The sequence below is a fragment of the Perna viridis genome, chromosome 5 (genome assembly GCF_037379345.1).
Source record: "Perna viridis isolate PV_CMFRI_1.1 ecotype Kerala chromosome 5, ASM3737934v1, whole genome shotgun sequence".
Taxonomy (NCBI): Eukaryota; Metazoa; Mollusca; class Bivalvia; order Mytilida; family Mytilidae; genus Perna; species Perna viridis.
Genome location: NC_142449.1, coordinates 3587155 through 3611641, shown reverse-complemented (window position 1 = coordinate 3611641; position 24487 = coordinate 3587155). Strand labels below are relative to the sequence as shown.

Genomic DNA, 24487 nt, shown 5'->3' with positions numbered 1-24487 from the left:
GTTTAAAACTTTCTTATAGCAAATTATTATTCCACCGGACTTTTTATCACATTTCGATCTGTGTTTAGCAAAATAGCTATACCCGTCAAGCATATTCAGTACATCAAAATTATCAGCAGAAGACAGGGTAGTGGTGGAACTTAAGTTGCATTTAGTTTGCATAACCAGTGTATGTACAATGGCTTCAGTCAGTGACTGGGAGTTTGACATGAAACTATACAATTGATCAATAATTTTATCTACACCTTTACTACTAGGGTTATTAACATCATACAAAAATGTATTACCATTGTCACAAAAAACTCCATGAATGTCAACTAATGACACTGATTTGTCTCTTTTACATAACTTTGTAATAAAGGAATTTACAGCTCTTGTGGTCTCACTAAGTTTAGTTATAGGTTGGCCTTTGCCTTTACAGGGAAGCACTGTACACAAACCCATATTTGAATGTGAAAATTTTTATCTAAAACACAAGACAACACATGTTACTCTCAGGTTTACCTCGTCTGGTTCACTTCGGTTACACATGATGTCATTGGTTCCAAGACACACAACAATATTATCAACTGTTGTATCTTCCACAATAGACTCCACATTATCAAGCAAGTCATCAATTTTTCAAAGGATGCACCAGAAACTGAAGTATTAATGACATTAGGGCTGAAATTACCAAGCCTTTTACAGTTAGAAGCACGTAAAAGTAAGGCTTTACCACTTGTAACAGACACATTTACATCAGAATTTGAGTCGTTATCACCATGCAGCGATATACCCATGCTTCGCCCACCTTCAACTATCTTATCTGCATATTCGCCCATTTCTCTTCTGGTTTGTTCATCGTGCATAGCCTCACAGTCACTTTTAATGTGTCCAGGCAATTTACAATAATTACACACGACCGCCTCAACACAATCCTTTGCCAAATGGCCTGTCTGGTGACAATTGTAGCACTCAAATAATGTAAATGGTTTGTCTTTACACTTAAAAGAGGGGTAGTCTGTTCCTTTATAGAATTTACATGCGGTTCTATTATTGTCAACAAATAGTCTAACTACATGCTACAGGCAAAACAGGTACACAGTCGAGCAATTGTAAATATCTTGTACCATTTTCAATGTTAGTGTATTTGATAACACCTCGTTTAAAAGAACCTTCTATTACTTGACCAAACTTTGTCATGTTAGTTGCAATGAACGTGTCGCTAATTTCATAAGGAATATCTTTAATTGTGACATTCGTTACTTGTTTATCAACGTCAACAAAACTGACAGATCTGTCTCAAATTGTAATTCCCACAGACAACAATAAATCCTTCTGAGATTTCTCCTTCATTGAAACTACACAATTTTTCTCAGTTAGCTGTATAGCGTTTATATTGTCTCTCGAAACTACAGACTTAACAGCATCTAATATTTCTGTGTGATTTAAACCATTAAAAAATCTCCTAGAAAAATGGATAGATAGATCTCTGTTTACTTCACTCGTATCGGACAGTAAACTCTTGTCAGTCCAGAACAAAGGATCACAACAAATCAATACACAATACTTATGTTTACGTTAAGTCTGGTACGGAATACCAAAACAAGGTTCGTTATTATACAAAAAAACTATTAGTCCACATATTTACAAAATTTTTAACACCAAAGTGCATTAGAACATCCTTAAAAAGACGATTATTTCAGGACCCGAAAAAAATCGACCATTACTACCAGGGGTTGATAACTACATGTAGTCATTACCTATCATGCTAAAACCTGTATTACTACCAAACTATACCTTTAAGCCTGAAGAAATCATCTGAACTAAAAACAATAGATATAGGCCTACAACATCAATCTGAAAGGAAGTAAAAAAAGATATCAGTGTAATGCACTTCAGGCAGATTGTGATAAGAAATTTAATTTTCAATTACCGGGTAAGTCCAATTTCTTTGGAATTAGAAAAAAAATTGTACATCATACATGTACATATATATCTCTGTTGTGTTCAACATAAACTGTCAGTTTATCATTTACTGATATCAGATCACTTTTCAATATTTGAAATAACATAAATATAATACTAGTACATGAAATGATACTTATTCAAATGTGGAAATGAACTGTGTTCTACTTTCAATTTGAAATGGATGTCAGAAAGGAAAGATCAGTACTCTCTACAAGCCCTTATTAAAAAAAACACAACTTTTTCTAAGAATCTTGTTCAATACTCTTTATGAATTCCAATAGCTAACTCAACTTGTCTAAGTTAGCATATCTATATATTTACCTGTAAATGTGGATACTCCTGGTCTGAATACACAGGGTCCCCTGTCACCATGTCAAATGATGAATGAAGGGCATAATCTGGGCTCTGGTTAGACTTGAACTTCTCCACCTGAAATAAATATGGTGCATTGAATGAAAATAAGAATGGTTTTATTCCTTAAATAAAAAAATCAAAATTGAATAAGCGATTGGCATTCAGGACTTTAATCCCTTTTATCAGACTTATACAATGAGCCTTGGGTAAAAGGAACTCAGGGTAATTGATTGGACCAGGATAAATAATTATATATACACTGTTCATTGAAATATTTTCTAAAGCTTATTAGTTTATTATGGTGTACAATTGCACTGAATTCCATGAAGAAGTTAACATCATCATCAAAAAACAAGGACAACCCTTACCTTGAAATGCCATTGACAAAGTAGAAGACAAATCAATGCATATATTTTTGGTTTGTATTAACCCTTACCATGCGGGAACCGTATATATATGGTCATGGCCTGTTTTCTGATTTTTGGGATCTGGCAATTTTATTTTTAGCTTTGGTAACAACAATTTGATTTCACATGCAAGGAGAGTGAATGTGCTTTAAAATGAGACTATCTCATACAGAGCTTTATCAAAAATAGGGACTTGACAGCTGAACAAGAGGACATGAGTTAAGAATCTTTTTAGGGGTAAGGCTAAATTCTCGGCCTCTAACAACAGCAGAATGGATCCATAGTGCTTCATTTCAACTAGTTTCTATACCACTCCCACGATGTCAACCCCATATACTAACCACTCCAGGTTTTAGACCAATCTGAAGCCAAAATTGCAAAAAATCTAATTTTTTTTCTAATGAGTGACTTCTCTGGGAACTCCTGACCTTCCACTTAGGACTATAATGAACAATTTTTGGCTTAAATTACCATCTGAGGGAACAAGCTTTGGAAAAATTGCACTTTGGACACTGTCTTACACATGGTGAGCATCACGTCTGATGAAAAATGACCAAAAATCACAAAAATTACCATTTTCGGACAACAGATCCATTTTCCCCTGCATGCCCAGCCACCCTCCCATCAACCCCATCCCGTGATCACCTACTTTTAACTTATAAAAAAACAATCAGCATCAGCACCATAATGCAACTAATTTGCATAAGTTTGGAAAAATACTGAAATCTAGACATTTTTTTTTTCAAACAATTCAGCATGGTCAGTGTTAAGATACTCAAAGGTGAGTACACGATTACGAAGGAAAATACACACCTTATCAGATTGTCGAAACCAACAGAACAGAATTCCTCTCATACACTTAACTGCAGTCTGTGCAAGCTCTGAAGTTCTCCCCATGTCATCATCAATTTTTCTGCAAGGAATCGACAAATTATGGATGAAGAATTTATACTGGATAATTATCTATTTCCTTCTCAGCTTGTACTCTTTTCGTATGTGTGTTTTGTCAAAATTGGTTGAGACTTATGCTTAAAAATAGAAGAAATCAGTCTCTTGTCTCAAAAGAAATGGTGTGATTCAGAGTAATAACTATTCAAAAGGACAAAAATGATAAAAGTTAAAATATTGTAATATGAAATTCTGTCACATTTAAAACTAATATTAATTACTAATTTTTAATTAATATTAAAAAATAAAATTTTATTTTAAAGACAAGTTACATTTAAAGTAATGGGTACTGGATAATTCAAATTCTTTTTTTTTTTATATAAAATACATTGAAGTTGTAAGGGCATTAGGCTATGAATATGGCCCAATATATTAACTCTCTTGTATTAACATAAAAACTATTTGAAACATAGAAAAATATATTAATATTAGGAAACAACAGTACATTTTAACATATTATGATATACTAATGAATGTTTTTACTAAATATGAAATTGTTTCTTTGGCATGAACACCATTTTCTTGCCGGAAATATAATCAGAAAATGACCAAAGAGTACAAACTTGCCAAAATTTCTGAATTTCAATAAACTTCAAGCTATTCTTTTGTCCTTTTAATTGCAAGAATTTTCAGACTTTTAACACTTGATTCTTTAATGTGCCTTCTCCTCTACGCATTCTATCTCAAGAAACAAAAGAGAAAAGTACACAATACCTGTAAGCTTGTGACAAAGCCCATGAAGCAACAGCACAATAAATGCTTTCCCTGACTCTGGCTATCTTTGATGGTTTTGCATTGTTTCCAATACTAGGAAACATGCCAAGTGTACTGCTTTGATAACATAGGATCTGCTTCTTCACTGAAAGAGGAAGAAAACCAGTATACTAAAAGGTACACATATATTTCTTCATGTACATGTAAAGCATTTTTATTATTGTCTTTTAACAAATCATGCACAATCACACTTCAAGTCACTTGGTAGCTAAAACATGTACTTGTTATAAAATATAACCAGATAAAAGTTTGCTTTTTTAAAGTTGAAGATACAGACTTTGTACTGGCAAGGATTTTTATAGTAGACAGGATTGGAATAACGCATAATTTCATACAGATTGCGTGAAAATATGTTGGGAGGGGAGAACACACAAGATTACCCATAATGCAATTCAAAAACGATGCTCCACGGTTGATTGAACGGAGGAATTTTTCATCAGTTCAGCTTTTGGAACTAGCATTAGTATATTACATGTAAGTCATAGTTTTGGATGCATTGCGTGAAGAGTTTTTGAATATACCTGTTTTTAGTGAAATACCTACTGTAAGACAAAACAAAATCCCTACTTCATCATTTTTTAAGGTTAATGAGATCACCCCAATTACCTTTTTAAGCCCACCTATACCCATTAAAATGGGAGGCTGAAAAACTAATTTAGAGTTCAAACTCTCCCTGCATGGCCTCAAATTAATTTCGTTCAGATAGTATGGTTTTTATAAGAAATTTCATTGAAAACCATATAGTCACCTGCATTTATTGAAATTTTTTTACCAGTACATTATGTACTTGTATTAAAGATATGTTTAGACTGACGATGGGGGTGGTTTATTTAGAAATCATTAAACATCCATATATTTACTTCTATCACCTAAAAGATAAGGTCTGATTGTGATGTTAATAGTGTAAGCAAATTGTCCTAAATGATTAATTTGTCTTTTTCTATGTGTGGAAAAATAATGAATAATGAATATACTTCAGTCAAAATTGCAACATCCTGAAGCTAACTTGAATTTCAAATTTTCAATGCCGGACAATTCAACCCAAAGACATTTGGAATCACGACAACTCTTAGTTCCTTATGGTTTACCAATGCCAAAAATTTTGGCCCATAGGATTTCAGATCATGACGATTAGAAGAATGCATTAGGACAACAAAAACCATATATCATAATAAATTTTACCATTTTGGAGTAAACAGAAATATGTTATTAGTTATTAAGTATTGATCAGGGCTGACAAAAATTTTATTAAAAGTGTTTGAATTAATGCTTCCATTGGGAGTGCTTAAGGTTACACCTTCCTCATATTAGAGTAAAAGTAAATAGAAATCATGTCATAAAATGTATGATACATGTACATTGGAAGGCAGTGGTCATAGACTTACATATGTAGGCATGCAACAATAATTTCTGCTGTTATTACATGTAAATGATATAATCTACAATAGTGATATTTTCTTACAGGTAATGTACTGAGCATTGAGATTTCTTTCTATTTCCTCTTGAACATCAGCATTTGTATTGACCATAACACCTTTTGGTATGAAACTATGAATTCCAGTTCTGCTGTCCAGCCTTGAAAATCTTCGAGCTGATTTGTCAAAGCTGCCTTTTCTAAGATCACTCAGCGTACCTCGTCTGTTGTCACCCATTATTGACTTTATATTTTTCCTATAAATGCAATAAGAAATAATGAATATACTGACTTTTTTTTTCTTTCATCCTCAGACTTTTTCAGTAAAGTTACAATAACAAACGATTCAATGTCGGATAGAAAAGCATTCCGGATTTCTCTGCTTTCACAGATGAATATACGGACAATTAACAAATGCATGAACAGTTTTAGAAAGCATATCTTACTGTTAATTTAATTTACACTTAAAATGATTTAATACAGTTCATTTTTGTATCTGAAAAGCTGATCTTACAATTATCGATATTCCGGAATACTGTTTTTACCAGCTTCACTTTTATTTTTATAATTTTCCCGTACTTTTGGCGGTCAAGGTCAACATTATTATTAGCTAGTGGTTTTGAGCATGGAGTGATGGATTTACAACAGCTTGACAGACTCAAAATAGAGCAGCAGAAAGCATTTGAAGAGACTAATGCCAACATTAAACAGTGGTAAGTAGAGAGAAAAGGAATGTTTATCGTTTTTATACTGTCTTTTTCTATTTTGTCCTGTTCTTGATCTTTTCCATCTTAACTATTTCTGTAATCCTTTTGAGATTACATGTACCAGTGATTTTCCTACTGTTTTTGGGAAGGGGCCCGGGGCCCATGCAATTGGGAAAAAAGCGTGTAAAATCGCTAATTTGGGAAATGGTATATAAATGAGAAACACTACAGTTCCCTCAGTATTGAAGAGTGTAGATCTCCTTTGGAAGACAATTTGGATACTACAGAGACTGGAGAATAGTTTGTACATTTACAACTTTTATCAAAAATTCCTCTTAATAATGCCTATTGTTTTCCTTTTTCATTAGTTTCAAACATTAATTAAACATTAATCATTTGAATCATTTAATAGTATATTAAAATTCAAGTTTTCTTTCATGTTGATTTTTTTTAAGCCAAATGAATCTAATTTCCGACATTTAACACTATCAGCTGAGCTCAGTTTTTTTAATAGAATTTGGAATTATGAGACATAGCCGCCCCAGCAGTTGAAATATTATATTGTTCTTTTGACGTATGGTATGGGTCATTTTTCGGCTTGTCCGTTCTGATTAACTTTTTTAGTTGCCTTCAAGCGCAGTGATGATATAGAATCGAATAGATTGCAATGCAATCATAATGGCATTGATAGTATGAGGAAAACTAACGAAACATCCCGAAAGACGATCCAAATGTACATAAACGAAGTATGATACAGAAGAAAAAAAAACAACACGATCACAATCTCGAGGCTACCAGACGTCTATTGACAATTGGGAATTTTACAACCCACAATTGGGATTTTTAGAACCCATCTTCCCTACCTTTGTCTTGTGGCAATCAAAATTTGTCGACCTTTCTATCCTTGTGTCCCATCCATATTTTCATTTCATGTTCATTTTATCATGCATTTCATGTTCATCGCCTGAATATAGCTGAAATATTGCTGCTCGGGCGGTAAACCCCAACAAACAAACAATCATATTGCTTCTACAGTCAAAGGGAGATAAATCGCAAATTTCACGCAAAAAGCGACATCACAAATTGACTATGATATAATAGTTTGCAAAATACAATGTGCATAAACAATAGTGTGATTCGTCTTTAAACCCTTTGTGGGCTTACAACCATCATTATTTTTTAACTTTACAAGATTTCAGATGATGAAATGGGGCCAGAATATTTTCATCTTTTTAAAAAAAGTCTTTCATCTATGAGCAAAATGACAAGCACTAGAAAAACACTGCTTTCCAGCTGAAATCATGGATGTCAAACCTACCTTACACACTGCCACTTTAATTTTCCTATCAAAATATGATATCACATCCATTACAAAAAATTCATTTTATAACATATGCGACAAAGTTGCGGATGGTATGTTTTTGACTGGTCCATCCATCCATCCTCCATTATGTCTGTCATCACTTACTTGTAGGATGTATTTTTTATAAGATGAAGCTGTCCATACTATCCCGCTAATTTGATTTGACAAATTTTATAGGAGTTATGGGACTTACCTAACATTTGAGGCAGTGTCAACTGCATGCTCATACTAGCCTAACATTGATAAATTGTTGTTAGTGTATACCACATGCTCATACAAACCTAATATTGATAAATTGTTGGTTGTGTCAACCACATGCTTATACTAGCCTAACATTGATAAATTGTTGGTAGTGTATACCACATGCTTATACTTGCCCAACATTGACAAATTGTTACTAGTATGTACCACATGCTTATACTAGCCTAACATTGACAAATTGTTGCTAGTGTGTACCACATGCTCATACTAGCCTAATATTGGCAAATTGTTGCTAGTGTATACCAGAGATGGGTCCGATTACTCTAAATGTAATTGATTAAATTAAAATTACTTTGTCAAATATATGATTGAATTAAATTAACAATTACAGCATTTCTGAAAGTAATTGATTAAATTAATGATTACATTGGCAAATAATCATAATAACTTCTGATTACAAAGAATTTGGAAATAACTATGAATTATTTGAAAGGTCTGGAACATTTTGTTTATGCTATTTGTATTTTTCATAAGTCCTTAAATTCTTTGAATTCAACAGGTAATGTTATTTTTAAAAGTATAGTAGAACATCAATCTTCACTAATTTATTAAACCACATAGATCTATAAAATATATGCAAGTACAATATAACAATTTGTGACTTTCACTTGAATTTTTAAGAACCATTGCACTTGATCATCATCAATCTCTGAAATGTTTTAAATTTAAGGCAGCATCGGACTGGTCTGAATGTTTTCCCTTCTAGGACGAAAAGTCTTTCTATTGCAGCAGAAGATGCCTCAATGAATTTGAAAGGCTATAATATAGCGTCAGTTGCTTTGATGTTCTTTGCATGAACCCCAAAGCTAGATTGGACAGTTGAGGATAAACACTCTGTTTAGATTTCCCAATCTGTGTCTTCCAGTTGCTCATTTAAGTAGTCTGCTACATGACAACCAACTACAGAATCATAATGCTTTCTTGGTGTAGCAGGAGAGTCAAGAAAGGAAAACAGTTTGGTCTTGGCTTTCTTTCTGGGAGGAGAGTGTGTTTCATCAACTGACTATATTATTGCCTTTCAAACTCACAACTTTGTCCTTTAGCTGATTTTCATAGCTGCTTCTGTCCAGATAAGTATTAAAGAATTCATCACCAAATTGTTTACTATATTTTCAGGGAAAAGTTCAGAAGTGACTATAAGTCTCTAAAGGGAAGATTAAAAACATTACCAGACAAACTTACTCATGATGTTATGGTATGATAAGTTGGTAGTTTTATGTAAACCTTGCTGAAGGTTCTCAAAACACTTAAAACATGAACCCCAAGCTCCAGTTATTGAAACGTGATGTAAATGTTGACAGTAGTGATCTCTCCAAACAATTCAATTTGGTGGGGTTACTCTGGCATTGTTGGCTGCCTCGGCTGTTAAAAGTTGCCTCTGAAAGACTTCATCAGCTTTCATGTATTCTGCTTATTTATTTCTACTTTTTTCAGTTGTTTAAAATTTCTTAATGCTATTTTTAAGGTTGAATTTAAAGTCTATATTTGCCTATTTGTTCTGGATTTTACCTCTGTGGGTGTGTCTAGCTGCCCCCTGAGAAACATTTTTAAAATTCCTTGTATCTTCAAATGGACAGAATGATGTTTTTCAAGCATTAATTGAACGAATATTAAAATAGTTTGTTGATATTTATAGGTACCTTTTGGGACATTGGCCTTTATGCCTGGAAAATTGGTTCACACAAATGAGATTTTGGTTCTGCTTGGAGATAACTGGTTTGTGGAGCGATCGGCGAAACAAGCCTGTGAAATTGTTGACAGAAGAGTTAAAGGTTTGATACTCTTCATTGTGTATGTATATCATATTTCAATATATACACTAAAACTTGGAGTCTTTACTTATTTTCAAGCAGACCACCTTTAAAACAGGGTCTGACATTAAAGTTGTTCTAGTTCCTAGGACAAGTTAACCTACAATTCAGACAAGTAAAAGTCATATTACACTTTCAAAAATACAAATAATTTTTCTGGACTTCAGGACAACCTAGTTTATGAATAAGGCAAGTGGTTCTAGTATTGCATTGGGTATCCCTCAGTAAGTATATGTCAAAAAATGGAGGGTATTAAAATATAGTGTATTTTCTTTTTGTCTCTTTACAAACTAATGTTTTGTCAAAAGATATGAACAATGACTTATAAAATAAAGCAAACATAACACTATTAGATGACAAACTTTTTATTAAGAAAATTTAAATTACAACATAAAAATGATCCACTGAAAAGGTTGGTTTGATGAGTGCAAAACGATAGCAAAAGTAGAGAGAATGACTATTTATAGTTCAAAAATACTCTTCTGTCCAATCTGACTCGTCCTACTTTTTTTCGGAAATTTTTTTTTTCACATGTCTTTAGAATTTCTACATAAGTGAAAGTTTTATTGAATCAATTTACATATTTTTTTTAAATCCTAAAAATATGCACTTCACTATAGAAATCTATGGGAATATTAATACAACACTGAGACCAAGTCGAATTTTCATTTACTGGCCTGCTAGGACAAGGTTCACTAAATTTTACATCATACCCTGTTGAAGCATTTTTGTTAGGCCTGAGTTTTGGGTATTCTTTACATATACATTAAAATTAAACCTTCAATGTTCCTGCAAAGAAGTTGAAGTTTTTATTTGCAGTATGAACATTTAAATATTTGTGCAATGTGCTGCAATTAAAACTTCATAATTTTGATTTATTCTATTTTAGTAACTTACACTGAACAAGAGTAATGCCCCTTTGGTCACATTATGAACGTATAATAAAGACTGGATATTTATGCTAATATACCATATTTAATACCTGTATTTTAGCAATAAATACTGAAATCAATAATTTGGAGAAGCAAAAAGAACTACTTAAGCCCAGATTAGATGCAGCTGAAAACTTTTCACAGGTAAGTAATTATCACCTTACCAGATGTGTCCATTGGAAAGAGCTGGAAATTGTTAATTATGATTTAATAAATCAGTACAATATGAAAATAAAAACAACTATCGATAATTTACATTTTTATAAAGTTGAAATTATAATAATAATGAATTGGAAATATGATGAAATAGCCATTGAAGTAATAAAAGGATTTTTTCACCTATGGTATAATATTAACAGAACATATGCATGGTGTTAGATTTTCTAATTTGCTTAATAATGTAAAATCTATCCTAATGTGAATAGCTGTACAATTTCATCAAAATTTTGTGTTTTTTTTTTTATTATTTGTTTCATTTGTACATTTTTGTTCTTTAGTCTGGCACTTTTGAAATAGCTGAACCATATGATGAGGAAAAAGAGAAGATTTGGAGAGGTTATTGCTTAACACTGATATATCATGGTTTTCTGTTTAAACAAGGTACATTCTCTTAGGAAAGAAAAACTTTAATGGCTAACAATTTTAGGTCTGTAGTAATAAACATTATTGATACAGACCTTATATTGTTAACCATCAAACTTTGTCTTACCTGGGAGAATGTAGCTTATTTTAATAGAAAACCATGATATATCAGTGTTAAGCAATTAATGAACATTATTGAGCACTATTTGGGTCTGGATGTCAAAAGAATAGGCCTGCAGCAGTGCTAAGCTTGTTGTTAAAGGCGACTTAATAGTGCTTAGAACCCTGGCCGGGGGTGTGTGCCGAAGGATGTGGAATGGGGTACCCGAGCCCCAGCATGTTACATGCCGGGGTCGTCAGGCCATTATATGGAAAACCTGAACACAAATCATAGTGGTGCACCGTGTTGGTAAAGATGCCATATTTGTCGCACCTTAGAGAACCCTGGTGTGCTCCACCACAGGAGGCTAAATTGTCCAACCCTACCCACTTCTCTCTATTTCAAGTGGCAATCAAAATTTGTCTACCATATTATCCTTGTGTCCCATCCCATTTTTCATTTCATCATCATTTCATGTTCATTTTATCATCCATTTCATGTTCATAGCCTGGATATAGCTGAAATATTGCTGCTTTGGCATTAAACACCGACAATCAATCATGAACATTATTGAAAGTAAGATAGCACCCCGTAATTTCTTTAAATATTTAACTGAAGCTGCCATAGTTTTCATACTATTTTTCAATTTATTTAACATTAAAACTGGCGTGATAAAATGTAATTTCTAAAAGAAATATGGTACTTATAATTTGGTAGTAAACATTTTATAGGGCTGCTGTTGTCCATGTCTTTGTCTGTAAGCACTTGGGTTTCATGTGATAATTTGAATATTTGTTTGCTGACCTTTATAAAACATGGCCCAAAACCACAAATGAAAGGATGGAATTATGTTTAGTATTATGACTCAACCTCATTTGAATTGAGTGTCCATAAGCAATCATCTCATAAACTATAAAACTGTAGTCAAAGCAAATGATTTTTTATGATATTGCCCCACAGACCTATACCTTAAAAGTCAGACTAGTAAGGATTTTAGTGGTTGAAACTTGAGTTGTTTAGGAATGAGGGGCTAAAAAGGGCCAGAAACCAACATTTTTCTAAGGTCTGGACAAGAACTTGACTTTTAAGTACATAATGTAAATGGATCACTTTGAAATTGTACTAAAAGGTGCAATTCCACCAAAGGAAGGCAGTGATTTATTTTAGGAGTTACGTGCCAAAAAGAGGGTATTTTCCAGGAGTCTTGATGATAAAATGAGTGAAAGGGAATGGATTCCCAAAGGAATTGTGATTTATTTTAGACATTGCAACTTGAACTAATTAGGAATTATGATCCAAATAGGTGCACATCTAGATTCTGTTTTTCTGTGTCAGATGTCTTATTGCAATCAAAATTCAAGCTTGAATGGTGTGTCTATACTGTGCCAATTGTGTTCAGGGTTTGGCAGCTGTGGTCATATCAAGCTGCATCCTATGAAGCATTTTTTAAAAAATTTATTTATGTACTTGTGCTGTATATTAAATAGAAATATAAAATCTTTAGTAAAGTAGCTCTCTTATGTTTTGGAGTGTATTTTATGAAGTATAAGCTTTACAATGTTATCAGTAAAGCTGGAGATTTTGTCCAATTATTTAATTGTTTCACTTTAATATCAACATTAGCTAGATGGATTATGTAAATGCATGAGCTATTATAATGTTGGTGTGAATGTAATAGCCCAAACACCTGCCTCAGTGTTAAAATTGTCAAGTTCCTCTGTTATTATAATTAGCTGGTTGTGTGCCTTCTTGAAGTACAAAAAAACTAAAGGCAAATTTATAAGCATGTTTTGAAAAACCTGTTTATATTCTACATACGAGTCTTGAGTGTAAAAACAAGTTCCAATTTAAACAAATGCCTCTTGTTTAAGAAAGCCATTATGTCCCTTAATTCACAATATAATGTTTTCACAGAATGGTAAGATAAAGATTATCAAGGCTATATAAACATTTTGGCAATTTTATATGAATAAATAGTATTTTACATGGGTCACCTGTGTGAGGTAATTAGACAATAATAAGATAATGGGTGTAGTAACACTGATTAAGTGGGCTACTTTATAACACCACCTTTAATCCCTCAGTCAAACCCACTAATTGGATAGTCATTATCAAGGGCAGATAATCCTTATACCCAAGCTGTCTCCATGTATGTTGGTTTGTTTTGAGATAATGCTTTGAAATATTTTCATTTAGAATTTTGGAACATCAGAAAAGAATGTGTGAGTGGTCTACTAAGGAGTGGGGATAATTATGTTGACTCAGTTTAATGAGGATTAAAACAGATTACATTGAAATGGATTCAGTATATTTGTTTTCTTAAAAAAAAAAGCTGTGACTTTAGCAACTTACTACCTTAAATCTTAATTTTTTCCAGTTAAAGGTGTATTTTTTTTTACATTAGAAAGAGTGTTAAAAGTTTTGCATCTTTTTAACACAAAGAAAAAAATCAGAAGTTTACTTGGTACTTATATAAATATGAATGTAAGACACTCAGCCCTCTGACTGGTACACATGTGTAACATTGGCAGTTTTTTATCATTACTGATAATTTGGTTGTTGTCTGATGGATGTTTCTTTTCGAGACTGTCCATCCATTCATCAGGATTGAATAGAAGTTTCTTTTTGTAAAAATGACTCATTTAATCATATGGCTGTAATATGCAGATGAGGTGCACATCACAATTTACAAAAAATGCATGTGGTTTTATTGCTTTGACATCTTTCATTATAGGTATAACATTATTTTTTTTTTCATCTGCTTTTAAAGTTAAGTTCATGTTTCTTTGTGACAGGTTTGGTCTAATTGAATTTACTTTTGTCATTTTTATATAGAACAACACAAGAAAAATGTACAAGAATACAGAAAAAGTGAAAAGAAAAAGAGAGAAAAGTGTCAAGGGAAAGAAATAAGTAATGAAGAGATATGGGAAAGATTAAATCAGCTTGAGAAAATAGAAGCAGAAAGACAAGAGTTCAGCAAGTAGGTCAAAATTCAGAATGTTTAATTTTTGTGTAATACATGAGCTAATTATATCTGCCTTATATCTGTGGCCCTGTATTCTTATATTTCCCTCATTATGAAAGTTATGCAAAATCTACAATACAGGGCCTTGTTGTGGTTTGACAAAAATGAAAATTAACCAAACAAGATTTAAGATGTTGGATATAAGCCATGGAAACCTTATTTCATCTCTTATATATTTGGAAAAAAGGATAATTACTTATGTTGATTAACAACTTACAGGAAACCTACATGAACAAATTTATTGTTATATTTGGCTCAAGTCCTCATTTTACAATGTAAACAAGACAGGTCACTGGTAATATTATGTTCATCTTCAATTATATTATTACAGACTGACAGGTGATGATGCTCTTCTATTTCAAAAAAGTTATGACAGTGATGACAGTATTATAAGCCTTGAAACTGGGTCAAATTCGGATGACCTTGACACCAATGACCCCAGTAACCATGAATCCTCCTCTGAGGAAGGGGCATCAGATGATGAAGGGAGTGATATCCAGACTGTAACTAGAACAATCAGATTTAAGCATACCTCATCCAAACAGGTTGGCTATGTGTGACTGTCCTATTTTATTACCCTCTAGTCTACTTTATATTATCTTGACTACTAGTCTAGGTTATTCCTGCTCATTCAGTTTACACACAACCAACAGCTGTGCACTTGCAGTGACTTTAGAAATCTAAATATTTCATGCTGAACAGTTCTATTTTTATGCTGCCATAGACTAAGTAAAGTGACACATTGTTATTCTGTTTATATGATATTTCTTAGAGATGGCAATACTTTTCCTGACAGTCTAGCCAGACCACACTACTTGAAATGTAAAAACTTCAAAATTAGGTACTGCTTTCATTGAAACACCTCTTCCTAATATTCTAAGCATTGCAATATCTCTTGTTTGCTAGAAATAATGTAACAGTTATGGTGGAAAAGCTAAGTGAGTCTGATAAAGAATAATTAAGGGAACCAAGGTTATAGCGGTAATCAAAAGAATGTAATCCTGGGACAAAGACCAGTCACGGAAAACAAACATACACAACAAAGAACATGAAGTAACTAAAATCATACATACAAAGTAACAAAAGCAAATGAGCAACTCGGACTTCACTTAAAACTGGGAGCATGGACCAGGTGCACCGGTACAGTAAGTATCCTCTGCTTTTCTAGAAACACCCGCCGAGTTGTTCATGAAATGTCATGTCTGTGGTAGATGAAAGAGGAAAGGAAAACTATGACACATTGAACAAATCAAATAAAAATAAATATATGCAAAAAAAGAAACAAAAAAAAACTGCTTTTTACCAGGGCAATACGATTGCTAGTGATTGCATTTTAATTAACATTTCTTTTCTCTTCCAGACCACATCAAAAACGATCAGTACAGATAGTGATTCTGAGCCAGTGAAAACATTCATCAAATCTCCAGCAGATATCTTCAGCCAGTTTGGAGTAGATGAGAAATCCATTCTTAAGAATACTGGACAGTCAGTAACAGTGATAGATAGATTGACATCAGACAGTGTGGTAACTGATTCTGATAAAACAAGGTCAGAAGTACAGCCTGTTGTAAGTATAATATCTACTAAAATGAACCACATTCAAATTATGTAGATTTAACATTATTTGATCAATATTATAATTAGTGATTAAACCTTGTAGCTGTGAAGTTGGAAGAAATGTTTTATTTTTCTTACAAATTTTACAGATTTTATCTAAGAGTCTTGATACTGAGGTGAAGATGATATCTTAGAAGAAATATATTTTGACCAAAAACATGAAGATATTCTACTTTTGATGTACTGAAATGTTGATTTTTTTAAAATATTTTACACAGGCATTTTCTGGTTCAGTAGTGGAAAAAACTGCTAAATTTACCAGTGACCATACATCTGGTTCTGCTTCTATAGATAAACCTGTTAGGATGTCTAAATTTAAAGCAAGAAGACAAGGACTAGACCAGACTTGACAACCATTGTTAATAAATGTTTTTAACATGAGTAAGATCCTGTCTTATTTTATTTTGCTGATGTCTTGATAGTCTTCCACTGTCTTTCATGTTTACAAATGTTATCACAAGATGATTGATTTCATAATTATGTGTCTAAAAAATTCAAAGAAAGAAACCAGAACATTTGTGTGTACTAAAACTAAGTGGCTATATGACTTCAAAAAATTTGCATATTCATATAATGGTATCATGCTGTCATTGTCGTCAATTGACATTTCTTGTTTGGACAACAACTTCAGTAAATAAGAATGGATCTCTTCAAATTTGTACCACCAGGTGTCATATCACAAAAGGAAGGCTTGGATTGATTTTCGGGCTTATTACATGAACTGTTAAGGAATATTGGGCCAAAAAGAGGCCGGAAACAAGCACTTTTTATGTTTTCCGGTCAGTGACTTAAGTAAATGTGAGTGGATCTCTTTGAAAATTGTATCACAAGGTGTCATGCCACCAATGGAAGGCTGGGATAGATTTTTGGGTTACGACATAATCTGTTAAAGAATGAGGGGTTAAAAAAGGCCATAAGCAAGTATTTTTTTATGATGTCTGGACAATAAGTTCAGTACAAGTGAATGGATCTCTTTGAAATTGAACTACAAGGTGCTATATCACAAAAGGATAGCTGGGATAGATTTTTTGGGGTTGTGACTTGAACTGATAAGGAATGAGGGACCAGAAATGTACATTTTCCTAATGTTCAGATAATAAATTGAGTAAAAGTGAATGGATCTCTTTGAAATTGTATCACAAGGTGCCATACTCCCCAAAGAAAGGCTGGGATTGATTTGGGGATGTGCTTATTAAGAAAAAAAGTGGTCACTTCAGTTCTGTTCAAATCTTTTTCCTGTGTCAAATATTTAGAAATAAAAAATCAGAGCTGTGTCATTTTTAAATAGTGTGTCCATACTTGCCCAAAATGTTCAAGGTTCAACCTTTGTGGTATATCAAACTATACCTTGTGAAGCATTTTATTTTTGATGTCTGGGCAATTTGCTTGTCAGTATACTGAGTAAAAGTGTATGGATCTGTTTGAAATTGTACCACAAGGTGCCATTCCACAGAATGGAAACTATGATTAAATTTGGGGTTAGGAATTTGGAACCAAAGAGGGCCATTTTGCTTCTGGTCAAATTCTCATCCTGTGTCAAAAATTTCATTGTAATCCCAATTAGAACTGTCTCAAGTTTGGCCCAAACTGTTCAGAGTTGGAAATGTGCAGTGGTAGCAAGCTGCACTATTTAAAGCCTTCTTTTATTTACAAAGGTTAAAATATTGTATTACTTTTTTCTGTGAACATTGTTCCATAAAATTATTTCCTGTGATTTTGTTCTCTTACCATCTGTTTGGTGACTACCATAGAATCTTAGACACTTTCAACAAACCTACACAAATGTCAATTGGATTGGAAATGTTGCCCATGAGAATAATAATCAAACTTGGGGTATCCTTTAAACAAAAAAAAAAAACAACATTAATACAGTTTTACACCTCTATCTTGAACATCATAACAGACATTCAAAAAGAATTTAAATGACCAGGTCCTTTGGAAGTTTTAAACAGGTTCAGCAAAGTAGACATCTTACTTACCCTAAACATATAAAAAAATTGTTGCGTGTTGAGATAGTTTAGATGTGTCCTCGTGTACCTTGTTGAGAACTAAAACACCATAAAGATCTAAGATCAATGTAAAAATGGATAATTTACCAAATCATGTACAAGACATCACAGAACTACTAACAGTTACTGACATGCCTGTCTCTTGAAAGAGTATTATAAATGAAAATATTTAGGTGTCATTTGGTTGGTGAATGCGAATCCCTTGGTTCCCAAGTTTGTTTATAAAGTGCAGGAGGGTTAATGTTACAAAATCTAGGTAACCTACTCTGTTCCGATGGATTAAGTTTTAAATCTTTTGAGGCGTTGAACTTGTAAGTCCACGTGACCCATACACCCTGGGGATGCCTATTACATGATCGATTTATCAGCATTTCATTATTACACCACGCTAAAACCTGTTGTGATTGACACAAACTTTTCCTACCCTCCGGAGTCTCCCGGGTAGCTGTACAAAATGTTTACAATTCAACACGCAATAAATCAAATCATAGCTAAAGTATTATAGAGAAGTTAATTAAATTAACAAATATTCCCTGTTGACCAACTACAATTTATGACATCCATTTCATATTGTCACTTGGGCGATAATTGATTTAATTTTATAATCATATTAGATTCATATTTTGAAATGATTGATATGGACATGTATCATACAATACAACGTCCAGTACAAGTTATGCATTGTCCAACGAACTATGTATAAAGAAAGAAAAGTGTATTAAAATTGTTATATCCATGCATATAGCATGCCGTACCCACGGGTCTGCCCCGTTGATTTTTATATATCCGTCCTCTGACGGACTGACAATGGTATACATAGTACGATGAACTAAAAATGAGTTTGAGATATCTTAATACTTTGTCATCTTCTTTATGAAAAGAAAACCCCACTCGTGTTAGCTATTGTATTTTTCCAAATTTTCTTTTCCAAGAACATTGAAACGTATCTTTAGTTCAGTTGTTTATTCTATTATATTTTCACATTCCCTAATCAGCTTAAAAGTCTATTTATTATTTTTTTTAAATTTTTGTTTATTTTTTTTATTTTTATTAACAAGTTCGACAGTGAGAAAAAAAACTGACAAAGATCTGAAATATCAAAGAAGTTTATTTTGCCAATGTTTCCGTCAATTTATACTTGTCATTATATTAGGCTACTATTTCCATCTTTTCTGTCACCGAAGACTTAATTTGTGCGGCAACCTATAGCCGACTGTTCTTTTTTCAATATTTAGTCACGAGGGCCAGTTGTATTATGACAAATTATGATCATTATAGAGTTTGGGGACCATTTTTGACAGGTTCCCAATTTCGACACCCTCAGTTTTGGGTAATCATGTCATGAATTTTCCCAAGATGAGAGAATTACTAACAAGTGTTAAAAAGTATTGAATAATGAAATACTACCCCGGACTTAACTTTTTATGAGCAACTTAGCGGGTGTTTCTAGAAAAGTAGAGGACGCTTACCCTACCGGTGCACCTGGTCCATGCTCCCAGTTTTTAGTGGAGTCCGAGTTGCTCATTTGCTTTTATTTGTATGTTTGTATGATTTTAGTTACTTTATGTTCTTTTTTGTGTTTGTCTGTTTTTCATGTCTGGTCTTTGTCCCTGGATTACATTCTTTTGATTACGGCTATAACCTTGGTTCCCTCGATTACTCTTTTAATTGTTCCTACTTTCTCAATTTAAGAAAAAGTAACCCTGGCCATGCTAATGGCTTTAACCAGAGACCTATAATTAAATTTTAAATTTTACAGGTTTATGCATTAACCAAATATTTACTATCATACTAGAATTGAATATGATCCGACTCTATTTTTTTCAACAAACTGCTAAACAGTAATCAGTAACGGATCTTTTTGTCACTAACTGACTTGTACTTCCGACATTTTTCTCACCGGTAAAAACCAATTTCTTCCTATTGATGTGTTATTTTAAATAACGCGTGTGAACGCAAAGACGAATTCAAATGCGCATTGATACAGATGTGAACGTTATCGACGTTTTCGTTTTCAATGCGAAATGGATAGTAAGTATAAGAAAGGTTGTTCTTTGATTAAAGAGGGTAACCCAACTAAAAAAAAACTCTTAATACAGCGTTCACACTAAGTTCACAGTTCGCGTTCAATGCGTATTGAAAACGTATGAGAACTCGTTCGCATTCAATGCGCGTTATTAGACGAGTCTAATTAGAATTGAATGGGAATTAGGTTTGAACGAAGCATTAGAAAAAAGATAATAGTATGATTAGATATTTTTTGTGGCGAATAACGATCGACAGCGGATGATTCGTTGGTTACAGTACGTGATGTTTAATGAGTAGAAAATTATGTTAGGATGATATGGTGAAAGCCAAGCATCTAAGCGTAGGCCTGCTGTGGATAGTTCGATTTGAAAAATTAACATAAAATTCTTGTAGGGTTGGTGGTCAACCTTACTCATATATAGTATAATGATATAGGAATTCTGTATTACAATCATGATCTTCTGTCAACGTTTCTAAATCTTAACTGCATCAGCATAGCACAATTATAACAGTAAATATGATTGATATGACCAATATTTTATTCTTTCTCCAAGAACAAACAGAAGACAACTCTTGTTTGTCATTAATGTCATTCGTGTCAACTATCGGAAATGTATGTGTGAAATATTGGTTTTGATGCTATACAAGTCAATAAAACTTACATCATATCCTATAATTTCTCTATAGAGCACGCCTTTCTAAATCATATTACTAAATTGATTGTGAATGACATTAATACAATTATAAATCTTAGTTTCTGAGGTGCTAATGCCCTTACATGTATTTTTTAGTTCGCTTTATTGAATGATAACGGTCGGCAAACTTCTCTTGGAATTAATTCGAAATAATACTTCTCTGCTGCAACAAAAAATATGATGGTGTGACTGATTCTAGCAGGAAGTCAGTTATCGCAATGGGACATGGTCAACATTGTTTATGTTTGACCGGTCATCCTTCAGGAAGCGGTTTAATCCTGTCGGATAATAAAGTTTTTATCTTTCGACATGGAGGTCGCGTGGGGCCCTCGAGACACCACATAAACTGATCGAACTTGTAGAATGAGAGAAAAAGAGTAATCAAAGGAACCAATATTGTAGGTGTATACTAAATTACAATTGCGTGATTGATAATGTTGGTAAACTGTTGATATGCTCAACTCTGAACTTAATGTTTAAGAACACGCTTCAACAGTAATATTTCTGCTGTCCTTCCCTTTTAATACAAGCAAGTTCCTTGAGCAAGACTTTCCAGGTTGTCGACAATATTTATCTTTTAATTGTCAATCTAAACTAATATTTTTGTTTATCTATGTATTATTCTACATACTTATAAAACGATCAGACACAAATATTTCGATTTCTTATCACCTTAAGGGAATAAGTTTACTTAAGATACAAAACTTAGTTTAATATTTATTCAATGAAATACTACACAAACTTAGAAAAGAGCCGAAAGTGGACAACCTTGCCGAACAGATTCGTTTGATATAGATTCAAATGATGACTGATAAACAAACGTAACACCGGACATTGAAGGATTAAAACCTTACGGCAGCTATATGATATGTAAAGATGATGCAATTTATGATAATTGAAATTAAGATCAAAGTTGTAAAAGATTTTATCCTCGTGTATTAACATTATTTGCTGTCAAATTAATCGCTCTTGGTTTTTGTCTTGTCAATAACCCAAGTTTAAATACTCAATCAGGCAATTTATCTTACTCTTATAACAATCGTATTGCATGTACCATCGGAGTTTGCTCTTTTATTATAAATTTGTGTGATAATAAAAAAAAACTATCCTGTTATACCTTCAATTAAGATTATCTGAAGACCTAATCTGTTGACTAGAATATTTGCAAAACCTATTATGTCGACACAAACACTCACAAACACCAAAGAACCAACTCTACGAGTCGTGCATTATATTACTTGATAACAGTCAGGTATATAATACTGAATTATTTGGCATTTTCAAATGATAGGACAAGGAAATAAATAGTAAATTTAAATCCCCTTGTAGGATCTTACGATCTTCGTTCATAGATTTAATAACTTTTCAAGTTTCAAGAAAGCTGCTAAATATTTCAAAATAGTAATCTTAACAAGGATTCCAACTCGTGTACAGCGTTTTAACGTTTAGATAACTGACGTGTCATAAGCTAACTAATGTACGAGACCAGCAATCTTTCCACCTTTAATGGATTATAACAAGTTTTTACTAAAGATTTAGAGTGGAGTCAGTAGTTGGGTTAAAATCTGATGTAAAGTTTCACAGGTCTGTCAATGGCGCGTGTAACATAGGATTAGCACCCCCCTTCCTTGTTAAAAAAGCACAACCACAGAGAGCTTGCAATCTGTCCTAATCTACTTAGGTCTCACTCTGCTTTCTCGGGCATTATCTTGAGTCTTTAATATTTGAAAGTTGGTATACATGTAATTTCAGTTACAACTAGCTGATACATTTAGAAACAAGACTATTGTTCGATAATAAAGACTAAAATCCATTCAAAGCAAAAATTGTAGTATTATTATATTTACGCCATAAATACCACTCTCAAACGAAAATCTCCCATGCCTTGTACTTGTCAATTAATGATAGTGAAAGGCGAGCTAATCGGATTTCTGAAGTTATGTAATATTACTGGTGTAGATATCCCCACATACCGACATTGTCCGGGACAATGATATCCTCAACACTGAAGACGGAAGCCCAGTCTATACAGAGTTTATAGAACCACTTGAGTGCCTCTTAGACTGTCTAACTCAACAAGTCACACGTGTAACGGTGACGTGACAAGAAAAATACCGATTGTTCAATTGTAGGAATAGTTGTAGATAAGATAAACAATTCTTTGTAATACATTCTTGTCCGTATAATAAAGTACATTATCTAACTTGTGATTGAGTTTACTGGGACGGTAAATATTTATACAGAAATATTTCTCATTGAGCATAATACAAAATCCAATAAAATGCTTTGCAATGCACAGCTCGATACGACTAGAGGTAACACCCTGAACAGGAACCCATATTCAAGCTAGACACAGCTCTGAATTGGATTGTGACTAAATGTTTAACACCACACCAGATTTTGAACTGAATAAGAGTGGCCAAAGAACTTCTTTTATGTATATCAAACAATAACCTTGTTGATTTATCCATTCAGGTACTTTGTTGGTCTTTACTGATACATGGTATTATGCTCCTCAGCCTTGAAGGTTCCAAATATAAACGTTGTTAAACCCCATTTTTATATCCAATGCAGCCTTCCTTTTGCAATATTTGACGTTATAGAGATCCTTACACTTTTTAATACAGAGAATTTTTTTCTTTTCCCTTATTTCTTGATGGTTAGTGGTGACCCAAACAATCCATCACAGCCTGTTTACTTTTGTGGCATGGAAACCTGTAGTATTATTTCGTTGAGAACCATACATTTTTACTTGAATTTCAGTGCCAAAAAAAAACAAAGCAAGGCAAAAACAGAAAAATAGAAGGTTCATTACTCCCCAAGTCAATCCCAACCTGACTTCTTATGGATTCTTGCAGTACAATTTCATCGAGCTTTCATCAGTTATGTTGCAGAATTCTTGGTCCAGCTGTCCTAACCCCTTTATCGATATGAGCTTGACTTTAGTGGTACATAATCTTGAGGTACAATTTGAAAAAGATACACTTACACTCAAGTTACTGTGTGAGAACCAAGACGTCTGATGACAAAGTCAAAAGACAAATTCATTACATTAATACATCTGTTGTAAGAGTTTGGATTGAATTATAAACAAAACTCTTGATTTACGAAGTTAATGCCATAACAAGTTTCCCTTGGATAAAAAAAAAATTTCACTTTCTGAGACTACATAAAACCTAGTTTGTCACATTAGTTCATATTTGCCTATTTCATGTATTTGTTTTAATGCACAAGACTTATTTAGTCTAAAAATTCTTTATTAAATCATTGCATCAAATTTTAATAGCAGCAAATCGCCACTAAACTTTCTTCTGTCTGCATTGCTACAGGGTTTGTTTTATCTACTTAACAGAAAAAGGAAGCAGATATGGTGAAACCAAATAAATGCACCAGCAAATAACCTGAATACAAAATGCTTTCACAGGTCACCAAAAGGCTATCGCACCTTTAAATAAACTCTGAAAGGCCTCAACAACGAAAGTAATAAAATCCATGATAACAGAATGA

The 24487-nt window shown here is 33.1% G+C and overlaps 2 protein-coding genes across 3 annotated transcripts in view; one reads left to right on the top strand and one right to left on the bottom strand.

Moving 5' to 3' along the window:
* LOC148615634 (phosphorylase b kinase regulatory subunit beta-like) overlaps positions 1–6198 on the bottom strand; it is a 38119-nt gene extending 31921 nt beyond the window's left edge. The window contains exons 1-5 of the mRNA XM_088582049.1: positions 5896–6198; positions 4374–4518; positions 3525–3624; positions 2272–2379; positions 1780–1839 (exon numbers count right to left, since the gene is read on the bottom strand). Of these exons, the coding sequence (XP_088438175.1) occupies positions 1780–1839; positions 2272–2379; positions 3525–3624; positions 4374–4518; positions 5896–6085 (603 nt within the window). The 5' untranslated portion in view covers positions 6086–6198. The remainder of the gene's footprint in view (positions 1–1779; positions 1840–2271; positions 2380–3524; positions 3625–4373; positions 4519–5895) is intronic.
* A 223-nt stretch (positions 6199–6421) lies between these two features.
* LOC148615633 (uncharacterized) lies at positions 6422–16633 on the top strand. 2 transcript variants are annotated; one of them, XM_088582072.1, is made up of 9 exons: positions 6422–6560; positions 9295–9373; positions 9815–9950; positions 10983–11065; positions 11419–11476; positions 14439–14586; positions 14963–15176; positions 15992–16198; positions 16467–16633. In XM_088582072.1, the coding sequence occupies exons 1-9, from the start codon at positions 6481–6483 to the stop codon at positions 16596–16598; spliced, it is 1137 nt and encodes a 378-aa protein (XP_088438198.1). In that variant the 5' UTR covers positions 6422–6480; the 3' UTR covers positions 16599–16633. The 2 variants fall into 2 exon arrangements, with proteins under 2 accessions (XP_088438198.1, XP_088438197.1); XM_088582071.1 differs by having other exon boundaries at positions 11419–11521.
* Positions 16634–24487: the final 7854 nt, after the last annotated feature.